At 39.0% G+C, this 20,840-nt stretch overlaps 1 protein-coding gene and 1 long non-coding RNA gene across 5 annotated transcripts in view; one reads left to right on the forward strand and one right to left on the reverse strand.

The window, feature by feature from the left end:
* Positions 1–31: 31 nt before the first annotated feature.
* LRRC34 (leucine rich repeat containing 34) lies at positions 32–18,129 on the forward strand. 4 transcript variants are annotated; one of them, XM_019440536.2, is made up of 11 exons: positions 32–164; positions 4,780–4,900; positions 5,406–5,524; positions 5,625–5,689; positions 6,720–6,803; positions 9,742–9,870; positions 11,604–11,699; positions 14,484–14,638; positions 15,024–15,179; positions 16,166–16,292; positions 17,777–18,129. In XM_019440536.2, exons 1-11 carry the CDS (start codon positions 62–64, stop codon positions 17,978–17,980), a joined length of 1,359 nt encoding a protein of 452 aa, XP_019296081.2. In that variant the 5' UTR covers positions 32–61; the 3' UTR covers positions 17,981–18,129. The 4 variants fall into 4 exon arrangements, with proteins under 4 accessions (XP_019296081.2, XP_053759625.1, XP_053759624.1 ...); XM_053903648.1 differs by lacking the exon at positions 32–164 and adding an exon at positions 739–817; XM_053903650.1 differs by lacking the exon at positions 4,780–4,900 and having other exon boundaries at positions 72–164.
* The window catches only part of LOC128777283 (uncharacterized), a 21,245-nt gene continuing 7,928 nt past the window's right edge, over positions 7,524–20,840 (reverse strand). Inside the window, exon 2 of the long non-coding RNA XR_008422514.1 lies at positions 7,524–8,517. This is a non-coding gene — a long non-coding RNA (uncharacterized LOC128777283). The remainder of the gene's footprint in view (positions 8,518–20,840) is intronic.

A 20,840-nucleotide genomic window follows, 5' to 3' on the forward strand; every position in this document is an offset into this window, starting at 1 on the left:
GCAGGCGCATGCGCGCGGTCGTCATGACAACTCCACCGCGTCTCTGGGGGCGTAAAGGGACATGCGGGGCGGTGGGAAGGTGGCGGCCCGGGCTAAGTCCCCGTCTCCTCCTCCCGCTCCCACTACAATCCCTACTACGTCCTGGGCCCCGGCCGACAGGAGCGGTAAGAAATAGGGTGTCCTTCGGCGCCTGCCTGGCCAGGTGGAGCGGGCGAGGGGCGCTACCCCAGCCGCGGGCTTGCTCGCACCAGCCCTTTCCTCCGAGCCGGCTGCCGGCCTGAGGCGGCTTGGCAGGATGGTGCCCCTGGGAACCCCAGCTGTGGCCAGAACTTTGGGGCCCCCCACATGTGGGTGGGAGGGGAGCCCCACGATCCGCCCCCTTCCTCCCCGAGGGTCTGCCCTTCACTTGATAGGTTGTCCTGGGGGAGGTGTGTCTATTGATTTGTTCTCCCGTCTCAGGGAAGGGTGTGTAGGTGCTCCTCTTGCGCCCTTTTTTGTGTGCAAGCTCCAGAAAGCGGGGCCTGGGTGGGCAAGAGGGTCTCGAGTATGGTCTGCACACCCCTCCTCCTGCCTCCTCCAGCCTCCTTCCTCCTGCCCCATCCTCCTGCCGTCCATTTTTTTTTTTTTTTAAAGTTTATTTATTTTTGAGAGAGCACGTAGCAGGGGAGGGGCAGAGAGGGAGAAAGGGGGAGAGAGAGAGAGAGAATCCCAAACAGGCTCAGTAGGACCCCTTTTGCTGGGCTCAAACCCAAGAACCATGAGCTCATGATCTGAGCAGAAATCAAGAATGGGTTGCTTAACTGACTCAGCCACCCAGGTATTCCTCACTGTTTCCATTTTGGATGCCTGTTTTTGTTTCTTTGTCTTTTTAAATATATTTTTAAATGTTTATTTTTGAGAGAGTGAATGAGAACGAGCAGGCGAGGGGCAGAGAGAGAGGGAGACAGAATCCTAAAGCAGGCTCCAGGCTCTGACCTGTCAGCACAGAGGTCATGTGGGGCTTGAACTCATGAGTAGTGAGGTCATAACCTGAGCTAAGTCAGACCACCCAGGGGCCCCTGGATGCTTGTTTTAAAGGGTTGTGTGCTTGTAGATATGGAACTGTGCTAGAAGCTTTACCTATTCCTTACTGCATCTGTGAGATGGGCGTCTAGCTCTGCCTCTAGCATAAGAGGAAGTTTAAGATGGGAGAATTTAAATAACTTGTACTTGTTCAAAGTCACACAGCTGATCCTGGATAGGCACTTACTCTGACTCACTCCCAACCCTTGGATTTCCCCAGTACTTGCGTGGTGCCAGTGTAGGAGGGCATAGGGGACCACCTCCAAATTGAGCCCCTGCCCACTTTTTTTTTTAATATAGAATTTTTAAAAAGTGGTCCTAGGTGGAAAATATTTGGAATATAAGACTTTGGCATGGATTAAAAATGACATTTGGGTTAGACTTTGACATTTTCTTGTGTAACTGGTATTCCTAGTCTTAGCTTTACAATTGGAACACTGACATTATTTTCCGTGAATATGAATACAGGAAATAAATTACTGATGTCATAAAATCCCAACATACAGTACTTAGGTGAATTTTAAATGAAAGAGAGCATAACAGGAAAAATATACCAGAAACTTTTAAACACTTTAAATCCACAGTCGGGTAATAAGAATTTTTCGTATTAACTTTTTTTAGCTATATTTAGTGTATAGTTTAAGATTCCCTCCTTCTTTCAAAGAAACAGGATTTCTAAGTCTGACGCATTTCTCCTGCATGTCCCAGGTGTGCTGTGGCCAGCTGAAGGCAGGCACTGAGCCTCAGAGATTCTCACGGTAGTCTTCTGTTTTTAACACCAAGGATGGGGCTCCTGGGTGGCTCAGTTGGTCGAGGGTCCGACTTCAGCTCAGGTCATGATCTCATGGTTTGTGAGTTCGAGCCCCGTGTCAGGCTCTGGGCAGACAGCTCGGAGCCTGGAGCCTGCTTCAGATTCTGTGTCTCCCTCTCTGTCTGTCCCTCCCCCCGTTCCGTTCGCGTTGTCTGTCCGTCTGTCTCTCTCAAAAATAATTGTTAAAATTTAAAAAACAAAACAAGGAAGGTAGTAGAAGGGAGGAAACAAGCCCAGTGGGAGTCCAGCTCCAACAAGTAAATGTGCTTGAGATCTGTTTGCTTTGTTTCCTGTCGAGAATGCTAAAGTAGCATTTTGTAGATTGAATTCCATGTGAACCCTGGTCACATAAGTCTGGGAGATGCAGTATTTTTATTCTCCCTTCTCTCCAGGCTCAATAATTTAAAGACTCTTTACGCTCTTGAGTGTTTTTAATGTCCAGAGAAGTGTTATACAGATAGGGGTCTGTTTAGCTTCGTTTACTGCAGTGCTTCCCAAGCTTATCTGACAATAAGATCTATTCTACTTAGAACATCTTTTTTAAAAAATATTTATTTTTGAAAGAGAGCGTGCGGGGTAGGGGTACAGGGAGAGGGGGATAGAGGATCCAAGCGGGCTCTGCACCGACAGCAGTGAGCCTGATGTGGGGCTTGAACTCAAGAACCGTGAGATCATGACCTAAGCCAAAGTCAGATGCCCAACTGACTGCACCACCCAGGTGCCCCAGAGTATCTTTGATCATTTCATAGATTAGTATTCTAAAGAGCACAATTTGGGAGATATTGTGCTAAAATTTTGTTTAAATACATGAAGACTTCCTAAAATAAGTGAAGGGTTTCTTAGGTACCTCCACACACAAGAGAGGAAATTCTGTTGACATAAAAAATTTTCAGAGAATGACATGGGAAAACTCACAACATAATGTTAAAAGATCTGGAACTGTACTGAAATATTCCAATTTTGTTTAAAAATGCTAATAAGTACATATGTGAGAAAAACATTTGGGAGGAAATACCCACAGGCCTCAGTTATAATGGTTCTTTGGCAGTGGGATTGCTGATAAATGTTTATTTTTTTTTTATACTGAAATTTCCAAGTTGTCTGGAATAAGTGGGTTAATTTTTGTTAAAGCTTATTATTTAAATTTTTTTAATGTTTATTATTTTTGGGAGAGACAGAGACAGAATGTGAGTGGGTTAGGGGCAGAGAGAGAGGGAGACAATACCGAGCTGTCAGCACAGAGCCCAACGCGGGACTCGAACTCACAAACCATGAGATCGTGACCCAAGCTGAAGTCACACGCTCAACCGACTGAGCCACCCAAGTGCCCCTTTAAAGCTTATTCTTTTTTTTTTTTTTTTTAATGTTTTTATTTATTTTTGAGACAGAGACAGAGCATGAACGGGGGAGGAGCAGAGAGAGAGGGCACAGAATCCGAAGCAGGCTCCAGGCTCTGAGCTGTCAGCACACAGCCTGACGCGGGGGCTCGAACTCACAGACCATGAGATCGTGACCTGAGCCGAAGTCGGACGCTCAACCGACTGGGCCACCCAAGTGACCCTTTGAAGCTTATTCTTAAAAACTGTTAAGAAAAGTTTACTGCTTTCCTTTTTAATACAACGTTCCTCATCTTAAATCTTGTTTTGCAAATTTGTTTGGTAAACTTTTGGGTTCATATAATGTAGAAATCTACTCAGCAAAAATCTCAGCAAAGAACATCTGTTGAGATGCAGAGACTCAAAGAGGCTGGCTCTGAAGACACTAGGTTGGTTGAGTCGTGAGATCTCTGAGCACAGATTTTTTTTTTCAAGAGACTTACACAAAAGATAGGACAAAAACAAAGAGAGTGGCATGTGCTTCTAAGGAGAGTGACAGCATAGCTTCTACCCTGGAAGGCGTGGGTCTGGCAAAAGATCCTTTTAAATTAATATGAAAAACTAAGACCTTTAAGGAAAGCAGCAGGTGTAACAAAGGAGAGAGTTCAACTCCTGCTTTGTTTCAGTCTTCTTTGTTAAGGGCTGAACAGAGCAAAAATTAATCTTTAGAAAGAGGAAAAGGGGGTGTCTGGGTGGCTCAAGTGTCCAAATTGGGCTCAGGTCATGATCCCACAGTTTGTGGGTTCGAGTCCCACATCAGGCTCGCTGCTGTCAGCACAGAGCCTGCTTTGGATCCTCTGTCCCCACGCTTCTGCCCCTCCCCACTGGTTCCTTCTCTCTCAAAATAAATAAACTTAAAAAAAAAAAATAGAGGAAATGGAAGGCTAGGGTAGGTGAAGAGCTGCTATGAGCCAGGCCTCCACTTAGTGTAAGGAGGAACTGACAGCTATATTCAAAGATGCATCAGCCTGCATGATATAGAGGGTATCCAAGAAGCCTATGGGATGTGGTGATTTTTCAGATCTTTTTAAAGTTTAGATTTTCTGATAGAATTGTCTTTATCTGAAGTCATGATAAGAAAGTGTGAGTCATCCTAACCTAAGGTGGCAGAGTGGAAAGAGGCTTTGGAGTCAGTTTTTATACTCTGCCCTCATTAGCTGTATGGTTTTGGACAAAATATTTAATTTTTATGAATATCCTTTTCCTCAGCTACCAGGCCTGTAGTTCTTCTCCCTTTGTGTCGCTTCCCAGTTAGTGTCTGCCTACCCTCAGTGGGGGCTTCTATGGCTCTTGTTCGAATGGCATTTTCATTCGCCTCGATTCCTTCTATTTTCCCCCTCTTGCTCTTAATCCCATCTCCTTTTCTTCCTTACCCCTGACTCTATTCACATACACATTCGTATCTTTGGAAGAAGTGTAATTTTTTTTTTTTTTTTTTTTTGCGGGGGGCAGCGGGGAGGGTGTAGAGGGAAAGGGAAAGGTCCCGGTATAATTCACATTGTGAAGAGTAATGCACTACTTTTTCAAAAGTTCCAGAAATTATTGGCAGTCTCCAGGAAGATTATTATAATCTATGTATGGAAAAGTCCAGGAAAATTAATTCCTTTGTATGGCATCTACTCCAGGAAGTGGATGAAGAAATTGAAAAGGGGTAAGGAAGACAAATACTTGATTACATAAGTAATATTCACTGATAATCATCTGTGTGAAAATTCTGGAATACTGAGTGATTTGTTTAAAGCCACTTGCAAATCCTTTTTAAAATGGACGTACTTTTTGATTCAGAGAGGTAGATGATGGACAGTGTTAGTCCCGGAGGTAGCGGAGTATATGGGGACGAACACGAGACCAGTGGCTCTCAGCTCCAGATTTGTGCTGAACTCCTGTGGGCTGGATTTATTTATGAAAATCGTTGAAGTCTTTGATGTCATTATCTGTCAAGTGGAGATACATTGTTTTGTGTGTGAGAAAAATTCTATAATATAAAAGTGTCTGTAAAATCTGTAGAATATTCAGCCCTCTTAAGCTACTTGATGTAAATCTATATTGTGACACATACTTGGTTTCAGTAAATGCTATTCATGACGTTACTATTTACACATGAGGGAAGAAGTGCTTTTATTTCTTTACTGGGTTTCTTTTTTGTATTTTAACAGATTGGAAGGAATCATATTAAACATTCCTGGTAACAGTCGCTTAATGCCAGCAGAAAGAATAACAGGTGAAGATTTTTGGATTCTTTCCAGAATTTTAAAGAAGAATCCACATATTAATGGTATATGCTTCCTTAAGAATCGTTGCCTCTTGCTTTCATTTTCCTGATTTTAATTATTCATTATAAGGAATATCTGCCTCTATTCATCCGTGTTCTCCAGGTTTGGATGTTAGATATAACCTCATGAGTGATGTTGGTGCATACTATGCTGCAAGACTGCTTCAGGTATTTTACTGCAACATGTTCTTAGTTCTTTTTGTTTTTTTCCCAGGAGTCAGTTAAGAACCAGTCCTTTCTTTGGAATGTGCGGAGTTTGAATACCCTAAGCCTGCTAAGTTAACCCTTTATTACAGACTTCACTTTGGAACTGCCCAGGCTGAAGTGCTGCATTATGGTTGCATTTTATTTAAGAAATACAGTATGGTCAAAAAAACAAAACAAAACAAAAAACATGTGGTCCACCAATCAGATAGGTGTACTTTAAGAAAAGGCCCTTGTTCCAACCTCAGACGATTGGCAAATATGTGTATGTGTCTGTTTTTTCAGTTAAAATGTTTAAGGCAGCATATATCACTTACTCACTACCTCTCTTGAATTCACTTTTTAAGTTCTTACTTGTCCCAATCTCAACTGCTAAACATGTTTCCAATGAGTTTAAAAGTGATTTTAAAATTCTCCTATCCATGAGATAGCACACAACGTAAGGACAGAGTGAAGATTAAAAAAGAATATAAACTAAATAATTTATTCTCAACAATTACAAAAATGCTGCAAAAGTCATCAAAATGTTCTGTTTACAGTGAAACCACCTAGTCTCGTGGCACACCCACAAAGTGATAGTTTTGCAAAATGTCCAGGTCCTGACCTTGCACTATATTTATAACACTTGAAATACACTGAAAACCCACCTGTATATTTATCAGTAGACTACTGATACCTAGAGCTCCTGAGTCCTCTTTTGCAAACTTGTACACTCACACTTTGTAAGCACATTCGTACTTTGAATCATTGATCAAAAAGGAATGTGGTCTTTTTCTTTCATTTATATTGCAGTTATGTTTAAATGAGAATGGTAATCTCCACCCCCTCCCCCGGCCCTTAATGGTAGTTTCTTGTGCTGGACTTACAGATTTTCTATGTTGCAAAGATTTTCTTTGGAGGTGAATACTTTTATTTAAATAAAGCAGCTCCTAGATTGATTTGTTTCCTAATAATTGCATTCCTAATAATAGTTTCTTTTCTCTCCTTATTATAGAAACAACATAAACTCATTTATTTAAATCTTATGTTTAATGATATTGGGCCCGAAGGTGGAGAATTGATTGCTAAAGCACTACATGTAAGCATTTAAATACCTTAAACCAACATTTTCTTTGGGAATTTTAACTTCTGATAGCTTGTAATCAACATAATAAAATATCACTGTGAACTTACATTATTATGCAAATGTGTACTTTTATTGCACTTCGATGTATTAAAATGTAATATTACAAGCACTTTTGAACTCAGTTTTAAAAAAATGATTATTTATTTATTTTGAGAGAGTGAGCGAGCAGGGGAGGGACAAAGAGAAAGGGAAAGAGAGAGAATCCCAAGCAGGCTCCACATTGCCAGCATAGAGCCCGGTGTGGGGATCAAACCCATGAACCGTGAGATCATGACCTGAGCCAAAACCAAGAATCAGACACTTAACTGACTGAGCCACCCAGGTACCCCTAAAAATAAACAGCTCTATTGAGGTATAATTCACATACATAAAAATTTACTTTTTTCCATAAAAATTTACCTTTAAGGTGTTCAGCTCTGTGGGTCTTTGTATATTCAGAATTGTGCAACCATCACTGCCTATTTTTAGAACTTTTCATCCCCCAAAGATGCCGCAAAGCCATTAGCAACCCTTCTCCATGCTTCTTTCACTCCCCAGTGAGTGTTCATCCATATTGTAACACACTTCATTCCTTCTTATTGCCTAATAATATTCCATGGTTTGGATATATCCTATTTTCTTCATCTATCAGTTAAAGGACATTTGGGTTTCCACTTTTTGTCTATAATAATGCTATAATAATGTGAATTATATATAATAATGTGAATATTTGCACATTTTTGTGTGCATAGGTTTTCCATTTTCTTGGGTATATACCTAGGAGTGAAACTGCTAGATCATTTGGTAATGGTGTTCAACATCTTGAGAAACTGCCAAACTGTTTTCCAAAGTGGCTGTCCCTTTTTACGATTCCACCAGCAATGTGGAGTGTTTTAATTTCTCTACATCCTCACCAGCACTTGTTACGGTCTTGATTTTAGCCATCCTGGTGGATATGAAGAGGTTTTGTGGTTTTGATTCGCATTTCCCTCATAAATAATGTTGAGCATCTTTGCATGTGCCATTCTTTGGAGAAACGTCTATTCGGTGCCCATTTTTAAATGGTTTTAGTTGTCTTTTTAAACTGTGAGAGTTCTTTACATGTTCTGGATGTAAGTCCCTTATCAGATACATGAGTTGCAAATGTTTTCTCTCATTCTGTAGTTTAGGTTGCCTTTTCACTTCCTTAATGGTGTCTGTCCTTTGAAGCACAAAATTATTTAATTTTGATAAAGTTCGATTTATTTTTTCTTTTGTTGTTTGTGCTTTTGTTGTTATATCTAAGAAGGCTTTGCTTAACTCGAAGTCATGAAGATTTACACTTGCGTATTCTTCTAACAGTTTTGTTTTAGCTCTTTCATTTAGTTATTTGATCCATCTTGAGTCAATTTTTGTATATGATGTGAGGTGGGAGTCTAACCTCATTCTTCTGCATGTGGATATCCAGTTGTCCCAATACTATTTAAGACTGTTCTTCCCCATTAATTTTCTCGATCGATTATAAATGGCTTATTTCTCTATTCTTCATTCTATTAACCTGTATTTTGATCCTTATGCCAGTCCCACACTATCTTGATTACTGTAGTTTGTAGCCAGTTCTGAAGTCAAGAAGCATGGGTCCTTTCTGTTTCAAGATGTGCTGGTCCCTTGCATTTCCGTATGAAATTTAAGATCAGTTTATCAAGTTCTGCAAGAAAAACAAGGATTTTTGAGAGGAATTGCTTTCAGTCTTTAGATCAGTTTGGGGAGTATTGCCATCTTAACAGTATTAAGTCTTCTGATCCACGAACATGGGAAGGGTTTCCATTTATTTAGGTTTTTCATTTCCTTCAACAGTGCTTTGTTTTTAACGTACAAGTCTTGCTTTTGCTAAATTTATTCCTAACGTTTTATTCTTTTTGATGCTATTGTAAATGGGATAACCTTAATTTCAGTTTTGGGTTGTTCATTGCTAGTGTGTAGAAATACGATTAAAACAAAATACACACACACACACACACACACACACACACACACACACACACACACAATTGGTCTTTTGCCCTGCAGTCTCACTGAACTCACTAGTTCTAACAGCTTTTTTGGTGGATTCCTTTGGATTTTCCATAAATAAGATCACATTATATGCAGAGATGGTTTTACTTCTTTTCCAATCTGGATGCCTTTTTTGTTTCTTTTCCTTGCCTAATTGCTTGGTCTAGAATCTCCAGTACAATATTAAATAGAAGTGTTAACAGTAGACGTCATTGCCTTCTTCCTGCTCTTAAGGGGTTTGGATTAACTTTAACTATTTGCACTTACATGTCTTCTGATATTTACTCATCAGCATATTGAAATGTCTGTAGTTTTATTTGTGAAAGAATTATCAAAAGAGTGGAATGAGAGTTAAACTTTGCAAATGTTTGAGAAATTATATTCCTTTAGAAGTGATACAGGGAGAATATGGAATGAGTACTTAATGGGTATAGTGTCTCCTTTTGAGGAGGTAATAAAAATACTTTGGAACTAGCTATGTGATGGCCGTATAACACTGTGAATTTATTAAAAGCCAGTGAATTGTACACTTTAAAATGGTTAACTTTGGGTTATGTGATTTCACCTCAAAAAAAAAAAGTGGCATAATTCTGTTAGAAAACAAACTTATAGATTTCCCAGTGAAAGGAAAATTTATTAAAATCTGCTTCATTTACTGGGCATTTTTGGGCATCTGTTTCCTGGGCATTCTCTCCACTAAAAAATTAAGCTAGATTTTTATGAGTAGCTGAATGGTACCTTTAAGGAGTGTATCCTCTTCTGTCTTCATGAAAAACTGATGAGTCTACAAATAGTAATATAGTCTCCTAACTCATGTAATCAAACAAGAATTCTGTGGACTAAAATTTAACGAAGTTTTGGTTCTTTTCCTTTTCAGAAGAATACAACTCTGAAATACCTAAGAATGACTGGAAACAAGATTGAAAATAAAGGTGGAATGTTTTTTGCTGCAATGCTGCAAATTAATTCATCCTTAGAAAAATTAGATCTGGGTGACTGTGATCTGGTGAGTAAAATGGTTATAAGAAATATCGCCTAGGTACTGCGTCATTCTCCCTGGAAACCAGGATAGGTAATTGTTAAAGAGACCAGCTAAATGACCATCTTAGGAATGATTAAGCTTTCCCCTAATATCAGAGAAAAAGGTGGGTTTTTTTATACTATTAGGCATAATAGTGCTATTAATAAAATCAGATTGTATTTATTATAGAGGAATACTTAGAATAAAATTCTTCCTAAGCTTCCATCTATAACCCTTAACCTATATGGGATCTTTTGAGAAAAAGATTGTGGTGTTTTCTGTTGTTATTGTTGTTTCTTATTTAAAAAATGCTACTTCATTAGAAAGCTTATATTCCAGTTGGGAAAACATCAATAAAGAGAAAAGTGCTACAAAGATTGCCAAGTAGGAGGTAATCTTCAGGTTAGGGTAGTTTCTAATATCTGAGGAGGTAACACTTGGTCATGAAGGATGAGGAAAAACTGCCTTGGAAAGCATCCATGGCAGAACATTCAAGGCAGGGGTCCAACACATACAGACTCTAAGATAGTGCTGCCCCAAGTGTTGTATGGGTGGCATTACTAATACAGACTGAGGCGATTTTAATACTCATGTATTTATTTTTACAGATGCTTATTTTGAGGAATTTACTTATTTTAAGGTTTTCCATTTATAGTAGTGAGTTTTAAAATAAGATGGAAAAAGTGAATTGATTCAATGGAAAACTATTAAGTAAATAATAAAACTGACACCCAAATATAGCAAAAATCATGAGAAGTACATGAGTAACGAAATACTGACTCCGCGGGTTTTAAGAACTCAAAAGCCAGAGTGGATGAGGGAGTTAAGAGTATCTCAAATTGAAGGCGGAGGTTTGCAGAGGCCAGATCCAGCAATGTTGTATGGGTTGCGGGTCATACATCAGGGGAAGAGGGGATTGTTATAAATATGTGTCATGGAAAGGCTTTGAGAAGTGACGTTATCTGATTGGTTCTTTAAAAAGATCTCTGGTTTCTTTGTTGGGGAATTAGAGAGTGACAGAGGAAGCTCACAGACCATTTAGGAAGTTACTACAGTAGTCCAGGTGACAATAAGGACTGGGGTTGGGGTGGTGGCACCCAGATGGGCTAATTGAGACATCTTTTGGAGACAGAATCTCTTAAGACTTACTGATTAATTGGATGGGAGGGTGAGTGGAGTGGCAGAGTGCGAGGAAGCCCAGGTTTTCTGGTGTAACACCTGGGTGTGGTCGGTGGTGTCCATCACAGAAATGGGGAAGAATTAGGCCCTTCCAAAAAGGTAAAGAGGGAGGCCTGTGGAAGCTGTGAAAAACGGATTAGTAAATCTTTGCCACCACTCACACACACTGAGGGTTCAAGTATGCATAACACTTGCACCGTGTTCTACACTATGTTCTCAGTAGTGCAGAGTGCTAGCTGGGACCCACGCGTGTATCTATGTATCTGAGGTCTGTCTGCAACACACAGTACCTTGAGGACTTAGGAGCAAACCTGGAGATAAACATCCTAGGAAATGGACTGTGAAACTTTCAGAACTCCCCATCATGTTACAGATTTTAGGCCAGGGAGAAAAGAACACAGTGATCATTCATTTCTGAATTTGACCACGCAAGGTTTACAATTCAAAATACAATTTATTTAACTGAATCCAGGTTACTGATTTTGAAATAGGGATGTTAAATATGTTGTCAGTTTCCTTAATGAATTTATTGTTTTTAGGGAATGCAAAGTGTGATAGCATTTGCTACAGTCCTAACTCAAAACCAAACAATTAAGGGAATAAACCTAAACCGACCTATACTGTATGGTGAACAGGTATGTATTCAAAGTGATGACAGCTAATATTATATGTGAATAAAACGAAGGTACTATTTATTGAAGGTTATGTCAAGGTTCATGAATGCATTATATTTTTAGAATTAACTGCATTTACAAACAAAAGCTTACTTGAAGAAAAATTGAGTCATGATTTTAGACGTTGCTTATTTAAGCAGTAAACATGTCTTTTTTTTTTCTTGTAAACTCAGATTAACAGTGAGTAAACCTGTAGAGAGGCAAAGTAGTTTAGACAAAAACAAATGATTAAAGTTTTATTTTTTTTTAATTTTTTTAATGTTTATTTTTGAGAGAGAGAGAACAAGTGGGGGAGGGGCAGGGAGAGAGGCAGGGAGAGAGGAAGACACACAATCCAAAGCAGGTTCCAGGCTCTGAGCTGTCAGCACAGAGCCCCATGTGTGGTCTCACCACAAACCGTGAGATCATGACCTAAGCTGAAGTCAGATGCTTAACCTACTGAGCCACCCAGGTGCCCCCAATGATTCAAGTTTTAAAGGCTGGATTATAAAAGCTCAGTGTAAATTGTTTTGTTGTCTGTTATATTGGTATCACTAAACCACTTTTGAAATTATGAGTAATAATGGCAGAATGTGAGTGAATAGAAGCCTGGGAAGTCTGGACTTGATCCTATAGGTAAGCTACCTACTGGAGACAAGATGAGGGAAAACATGGTACCTGCTGTCAAGGCTTCTCCTTATTCCTTTAACATTCTTTTAGAAGTGGCAGAGAAGGTTCTCAGATTGAGGATGTGACATTTGAAGGCTAAATCAAAATTTTCTGGATTAAAGCCTCTAAGAAATAAGTGTGTTAAACTATATGAAATCACATCAGAAGCACGATTCCTCTTGTGTGTTGAGTGATGTCGTCATTCCCAAATCTGAGAGTTATGAAAAGCCCAAAGGCCTTTCTCAGGTCCAAGCCCCTGCTTTCAGCCTGGTGCTGAGAGTTTAGCCAGTCAGGTAAACTCTAGCCTGCTTTCTATTCCTCTCTAAGGCAGCCACCACCCTCTCTCTCCCTGTGAGCACTAGTTTCTTCAGTGGCTGTGGAGTAGAATCCTCATGTGCTTCCTCATACTGTGCTGTTCCCAAACATAAGCCTGCAAACCTGTTCCATTTAATGAATTCCATTTATCTGGGGAGCTTGGAAAGATACTGATGCCAGGCATCATCTTAGGCAAATTGTCAAACTCAGCGAATTGACCTAAAAACTCTTTACTATTTCTGGTTCTAGTTCCGTCCCTTAATAAGGGTGGTCACTCGACCGAATTTCTTGACCTAAAAAAAAAAAATGCAAAGCATAAAACACAAATATGTATCATGTCCTCTCTTTCAGGCACCATGCAGAGCAGTATTTGGCCCCATAAGTGATCAGTTTGCATTTGTTAAGATCCTAAACTATAGCTTCCTTTGGGTGTATCTATTTCAGTGTCAGCAATAATTTAAATAAGATACAGGATTACAGAACACTGAATAATAATAAATGCTTTGCAGTGTTCTATAGAACACTTATTTGGGGCCACGTACTTTTTTGTTAATTTAATTCTGTGAGGGAAGTAGAATTTTATCTGTTTTACAGGAAAGGAAACTGAGACTCAGCTAGATGAAATAATTTGCTCAAAGTCATACAGCTAGTATAATGCAAGTATCTGGACAGTTTTAAGGGTATTTTGAGAGCAAGAGAGCGCACGCAAACAGGGAAGGGGTAGAGAGAGAGGGAGAGAGGGAGAGAGAGATCCCAAGCGGGTTCTGCACTGTATGCAAAGAGCCCGTTGTGGGGCTTGAACTCATGAACCATAAGATCATGACTTGAGCTGAAATCAAGAGTCAGATGCTTTATCGACTGAGCCACCCATGCACCCCTGGACAGTTTTATTATAAAGCTCATATACTTTTATTATAAAACTCATGTACTATCTGCTATTGCCACGTGGTCTTAACTTTTAAAGTTTTTCTCAAAGTAGGTTTTTCTCAGAGTATTATGTAGAAGTACGTAATTTGAGCATAGTTATCCATGTTTGTATTCAGCATTTCCAGTTGACTGTAAAACTTCTTATAAATACAGCAATCAAGCAAGAGAACTTCTTACCATAAAATACTCTGACCCATTCATTTCAAGACTCTGACTCTTAAAAATTTAAAGTGCTTGGTATTCAAATCCTCATTGAGGCTATTTACCTTTTGCCTGGAAGCAGCTAGATTTTGGAATTAAAAATAAGTCTTCCAGTGACTAGAAGAGTAAAACATATTTAGAAATTTGGGATGATTATAAAAGGGAAGAACTAGATATCACAGGATTAATGAGTGTTTTTAAATAGAAACAACATTGGGAAATGTGTATTTTGTCTAAAGACTATGAAGAGTAGGAATTAAGAGAAAAGTTCAGGAACATATGGAGGGTGTAAGAAAAATTTAGAGACTGAGAGGACAACAATAAGGGGGCTTAATATGCTCAATACGTCATGGGACCAATTTTTTTTTTTTTCCACCTGGAATGATTGTTTAGGATTATGCCTTTTTAAAACCAGCCTCTTTTACTTTACATCACTTAGTCACTGTACCTTGCAAGTGCCTACTGTCTATTTTTAAAATAAAGTATCATTTGTGGCAAAAATGATTTTTCTTAAAAGCCAAGCCAAAACAAATGAAAATTACAGACTAATAGTCTTGATATTTTCTTTAAAGCTAATTTAAATAACTTAGCATATGTTTGGAACAGGTACAGCTTCAAAATTGTATTTTAGAAAAAGATTTTACCTATTTTTAGGAAGAGCCCACAGTTCATCTAGGCCACATGTTGAAAGAAAATCACTGCCTTGTTGCACTACACATGTGTAAGCATAATATGAAAAACTGTGGAATAAAACAATTATGCGATGCACTGTATCTGAATAGAAGCCTACGCTATCTTGATGTGAGCTGGTAAGTGATAATACATTAATCCAGAAGTCCTGGAAATAATCTATGTAAACATTTACAGTACATAGGCTACGCCATTAGATACTAATTCCAAAGATCAGAAAATGCAACCATTGTTGTCACCTTTTTATCCTAAGTCTTAGTATTTAGCTTGTACTGATATTGTATATCCTACAATGTGAATGAGCAATTTAATCATGAGTAATCCAGAATGAAAGTAAGATTTTATAGCAAATTTCATTAACTTTTTGGGAAATTGAGTGATTAAAATCTTTTAGTGAATGAGAAAGTACTGTTCTATATAACAATTCTGAGGCCTGTTAATCTCTATGAATAAAAGAAGAATACTTCATATTTTCAAATGTAACACGTATTTTTCCTTTCCCAGCAATAAAATAACTCGTGATGGAATGGTGTGTTTGGCTGACGTACTGAAAAGCAATACTACTCTGGAAGTAATAGATCTTTCTTTTAACAGAATAGAAGATGTAGGAGCAAAGTATCTCAGTGAAACTCTTGCTTCACACAACAGGAGTCTTAAAGCGTTAGTATCACTTTATATTTAATCAAAATAACAAAAATTTAAACCTTTAAAACACTAACCTCAAGCCCTTTAACTCAAGATGCATGATGAAATATAAAAATAGTTTCTAAACTGACATATTAAACATTTCAATTTCTTTTTCAAAAGTAATGTCTATTTTTTTTTTTTTTAATGTTTATTTTTGAGAGAGAGAGAGACACACACACAGAGTGTGAGCAGGGGAGGGGGCAGAGGGAGAGGGAGACACAAATCTGAAGCAGGCTCCAGGCTCTGAGCTGTTAGCACAGAGTCTGACGTGGGGCTCAAACTCACGAACCATGAGATCATGATCTGAGCCGAAGTCGGCCACTTAACCGACTGAGCCACCCAGGCACCTCCAAAAGTAATATTAAAAACTATATTGATTCTAATTATGATTGATTTAAGACTGAGAGAATTCTTACTGCCTATAGTATTTACCCTGACTTCTATAGAAAAATCACAATCATTCAATATGACTAAGACTTAAAAATAATCAAAGAAAATACTACTTGGATGACTTAATCCTGAAGGGCGTATTTGTAATCCACCCCAAACATTTACTGAATGATATAAAACAGCCTATTGATTTCTAAAATGTAGGTAGCTCTACTAGGTACATGAAGCATCCAATTAGAGAACTAAGTTTCTTGGATTTTAGGATTACATCAGATGCTGAAGAATAATGCCAAGATTTTACAGCATAAAATTCAACAAGGGTGCCTGGGTGGCTCAGTGGGTTAAGTGACCAACTTTGGCTCAGGTCATGATGTCAGGCTTTGTGAGTTCGAGCCCTGCATCGAGCTCTCTGCTGTAAGTGCAGAGCCTACTTCGGATCCTCTATCTCCCCCTCTCTTAAAATAACAAACTTAGAAAGAAATGTAATAAATGTTGTTGGCTAACTTATGCATCTTCTTTGTGAAAGTATTTACTGGTTTCCAGGGTTATTACTTCTTGTTTCTCCCTAGGTTGTCAGTAGTGAACAACAACATAAAGGGAGAAGGACTTGTTGCACTTTCACAGTCCATGAAAACAAACCCCATACTCTCTAATGTCTACATTTGGGGAAACAAATTTGATGAAGCTACATGTGTGGTATGTTTTGTTTTTTTTTCTTTCTTCTTCACTGAAGGCTTTTTCTGGGGTCTTCTCTATAACATCAGACATTTACAGGTGGCCTTAGAAATGATTATAACATATTGGGGCACCTGGGTGGCTCAGTGGGTTAAGCGTCTGACTCTTGACTTCAGCTCAGGTCATGATCTCATGTTTGTTGAGTTGGAGCCCTGTGTCAGGCTCTGCACTGCCAGAGTTGAGCCTGCTTGGGATTCTCTCTCTCCCTCTCCTTCCCCTGCTCACTTGCTTGGTCGGTCTCTGTCTCTCTCTCTCTCTCTCTCTCTCTCTCGCTCTCTCTCAAAAATAAATATTAAAAGAATGATTACAAAATATAGTAAGACACTGCAGTTCTGATACATTTAAAAATAAACCCTAAAAATGACTGGAAAGTTCTGTGGTTGAAATAGCAAAATATCTCAAATACTACATATTAATATAAAGATCAATGAATGACACAGTCCCAACTCCTCCAAAGTTAAAACATTTTAAAAATCACAATTGTTGATTTATTCTAAATTTGATGCAGCACAATCTCTAATCTGCTGCCCAATAATTAAACCAAGACATGGTTTTGGAGACCTACAGTACTTTTAACTGCTGCTTATGCAAATACAGCCCTTGATACTACTTTCAAAACAAAAAGCATAGTAACAAATAATTTTGATTTGGAAAGAAGATGCTAAAAATCTCAATTTGCAAAAAGGCTATCCAAAACTACCACCAAAACGAGTAATAAAACATACTATTTAAATCTTGATTTTAGAAAAACATATTCTACACACTAGAAACTAAGGTGAGCTTGGAATAAAGCAGAAAGCAACTGAAGTTTTCTTTTACTGTCTACATTTCTGCCTATCTCTGTACACAATCTTACTGACAAGCCAGCTTAACATGTTTGTGTGATCTTACATACATACCAATGATCCATGAGGTAAACAAAGAAAATTCTACAATGAAAAAAGAATGGGGCTACCAGCCAGGCCACCGTCTAATAATATGGAAATGGTCTCTTAGCCTCAGACTATAAATGAGCTTCAGGGAGTTTATGAACTCCAGAGAGTTGGATGCCAAAATCTGATTATTTTTCTGAGAAATGGGTCCCTGGCCATCAAATTTTCAAGGGCATATACAACTCCTTATGTCCCTCATTTAAGATCCCCTGTAGGAATTTTGACCATGGGAACTTTTGGCCCACAAAATCAGTAACACTGAGAATTGTTAACTCTGGAAGTCATAAAATGATAAATACCTTAAAGCTTAGAAATAAATTTTGCAAGATTCTAATTTCATTGTGAAATTAAGTGAACAAAAATCTATATGTGGAAAATAATAAAATTCAGTAATTTACTCAAAATATTTTAAACTGAAAATCAGTACAGCTAACTTGAATATAGAAATTTAATTACGATAAATGAACAACCTATTTTATTAATGATAGTTTGTTCTTTTCTTAAAAATCACAGGCATATTCAGACTTAATTCAAACAGGCCGTCTAAAACCAGACAATACAGATGTGGAGCCATTTGTGGTGGATGGACATGTGTATCTTGCAGAAGTCTCCAATGGCCTTAAAAAGCATTATTACTGGAGGCCAACTTACGCAGAAGTTTGCAGTCAGTCATCTAATGCAGGTTCTATTCTTGTACCAGTAGGTCCAGATCTATGAAAAACAAGCTCTGAAATAATTTTCACATATTTGCCTTATGTTAATATTTTATGGCCTACTACAGTTTTCATTCATAAATTAGAACAAGCTACTTCTTGAAATGTGTAAAAGATATATTAAACTTTGTTTAACTGTCCATTGTGGAAAAACTGAGTAATATAATTTTTTAGAAGAAATTTTACAGGAAAGCAAAGATGGTGGAGCAGGAGAACCCTGAATTCACCTCATCCCACGGACATATCAAGGCAACTGCTCCACTCTGCAAACAACCTGAAGCCTGGCAGAACAGATCTTCCACAGCTAAACCCCTGGAGTGACTAGCCACAAAGGGGAAGGACATCACAGGCAAGGAGAAGCGACCCCACACTGGACACCAATGGCCCTGGGGACTTGCACTGGGAAGACCAGTCTCCATACTGTCTGGTTTTGAACATCAGTGGGGCTTAACTCCAGGAGAGCTGGAGGGCTATAGGAAACCAAGGCTCCACCCTCTAAAAACCAATACACTAAATAACTAAAAAGCAGTTTGAAAAGTGCCTGGGGTATATGTGAGGGAGATTTGTTGCCGCATTTGAGGATGTATACAGGAGGGGCAGGAATCTACAGGAAATCTAGTAGCTTTCTCCAGGAAGGAAAGTGATGGTGCCTGCCAGTTTTCCTGCCCCCTCCCAGCCTAGACAGCCGAACACTTATGGAAGCCAGTTCTGACATTCTCAACCTACCTTCCTAGCATGGTGTGCCCTGCCCTCTACAAACTGCCCATGCCAGCAGGCACCCCTCCAAAGCAACTCTTGCTCTGGAGAGGAGGGAGCTAACCCCACACACCAGTGCGCCTGCAGTTGCTGTAGCTGCACTTCTCAGCTAGCTATAGAGGTTTGAGAAAGCCCTACCCGTCGATGTGTCTGCAGCAGTCACAGAGGCTCACTATAGACAGCTGGGCTACAGGCTAGCCCTACCAGCAAATTCACAGCTGCTACAACCAGGTCTCAGAGCCAGCCACATAGGAAGCAAGCCCGACCCACCAGTAAGCCCACAGCAAGCAAAGCAGATCACTGCAGATAGGCTGTCCACACACTGTAGAGGCTGAAGCAGGGCTTATTAGTCGTGCAGGGGATAAGCGCTGCCCACCAGTGTATCCTCAACACTAGAGGATGATCACTGTAGTCAGCTGGGTAGAGGGCTAGCATCACCAACCAGCATGCCGGCATTAGTCACATATCAACCACAACAGGTTCTGGTGACCAGGGAGGACTGTGCTACAGGGAACCATAGGACCCTTTCTACACAAGGACACTACTTTCTAGACCTAAGGAGCTGACCTAATTAATTCACAGAAACAGACAAGATGAGGAGACAGGAATAGGTCTCAAATGAAAGAAGGCAAAACCACAAAAGAACTAATGAAACAGGTAAGCAATATGCCTGATAAGGAGTTCAAGGTAATGGCCATAAACATACCAGACTTGAGAGAAGAATGGATGAACTCAGGGAGAACTTCAACACAGAGATATAAAATTTAAAAACTAGTCAGAGATAGAGAATAACTAAAATAAAAAAATGGGCTACAGGAAATCAGTGGATTAGAGGATACAGATCTGATCAGTGATCTGGAAGACAGGATAATGGAAAACACCCAAGCTGAACAGCAAAAAGAAAAAGTAATACATGAGAATAAGTTAAGGGACCTCTCTGTGATCTATCAAGTGTATGAACATTTGCATTATAGGGGGTTCCAGAAGGAGACGAGAGAAGGGGAACAGAAAACGTATTTGAAGAAATAACAACTGAAAACTACCTTAACCTGGGGAAGGAAACGGACATCCAGGTGCAAAAAGCAAAGAGAGCCTTACAGGGAACCCAAGGACATATAATTAAAATGGCAATACATATAATTATGTATAATTATATGTATATAATACACATCAAGACATATAATTAAAATGACAAAAATTAAAAAGTGAACCCTAAAAGCAATAGAAAAGCAAACTTACATACATGGGAAACCCCATAAGGTTATCAGCTCATTTTCAGCAGAAACTCTACAGGCCAAAAGGGAGCGGCATAAAGTGCTGAAAGAAAAAAAAAAAAAACAAAACAACAAAACCCCCTGCAACCAAGACTACTCTATTCAGCAAAATTATCACTCAGAATTGAAGTAGAGACAGTATCCCAGACAAAAGTTAGAGTTCATCACTACTAAACTAGCTTTACAAGAAATGTTAATGGAAATTCTGTAAACAGAAAGAGAAGGCCACAACCAGAAGAAAACTGAGAGGAGAAAATTTCACAGTACAAGCAAATATATAGTTAAGTTAGTAGATCAATCACTTATAGCTATAAAAATTAGTCAAGGGATACACAAAAAGAGGCAGAATATGATATATACATAAAACATGGAAGTGGTAATAAAAATTGCATCAGAAGAATAAAATACCAGGGTGGCTGGCTCAGTTGGAAGAGCATATGACTCTTGATCTCAGGGTTGTGAATTTAAGCCCCACATTCAGTGTAAATACTTAAGAAAAAAAGAAAAAACTTACGGGGCACCTGGGTGGCTCAGTTAAGTGTCCAACTCTTGATTTCGGCTCAGGTCATGATTTCTTGGTTTGTGAATTTGAACCCTCCATCAGGCTCTATGATGTGTCTCCCTCTCCCTCTCTGCCCTTCCCTGATTGCTATCTTTCTCTCACAATAAATAAAAATAAACTTCAAAGAAAGAAAAGAATAAAATACTTACGAATAAATTTAACCAAGAAGGTGAAGAGCTTGTACTCTGAAAACTGTAAGCTATTGATGAGGGACACCTGGCTGGCTCAAGATCAAGAGCATATGACTCTTGATCTTAGGGTCATGATTTCAA

This window comes from Panthera pardus, unplaced genomic scaffold (genome assembly GCF_024362965.1).
Source record: "Panthera pardus isolate Hobbes unplaced genomic scaffold, ASM2436296v1 HiC_scaffold_16, whole genome shotgun sequence".
In the NCBI taxonomy this organism is placed as follows: domain Eukaryota; kingdom Metazoa; phylum Chordata; class Mammalia; order Carnivora; family Felidae; genus Panthera; species Panthera pardus.

What these genes read in the sequence shown, in the direction of transcription:
- LRRC34 (XM_019440536.2), top strand. Translation starts at nt 62, where the DNA reads ATGCGGGGCGGTGGGAAGGTGGCGGCCCGGGCTAAGTCCCCGTCTCCT. An exon ending in GATGAAGAAATTGAAAAGGG is followed by an intron (nt 4,901 to 5,405) that starts GTAAGGAAGACA and finishes GTATTTTAACAG; the next exon opens with ATTGGAAGGAATCATATTAA. An exon ending in TGATTGCTAAAGCACTACAT is followed by an intron (nt 6,804 to 9,741) that starts GTAAGCATTTAA and finishes TTTCCTTTTCAG; the next exon opens with AAGAATACAACTCTGAAATA.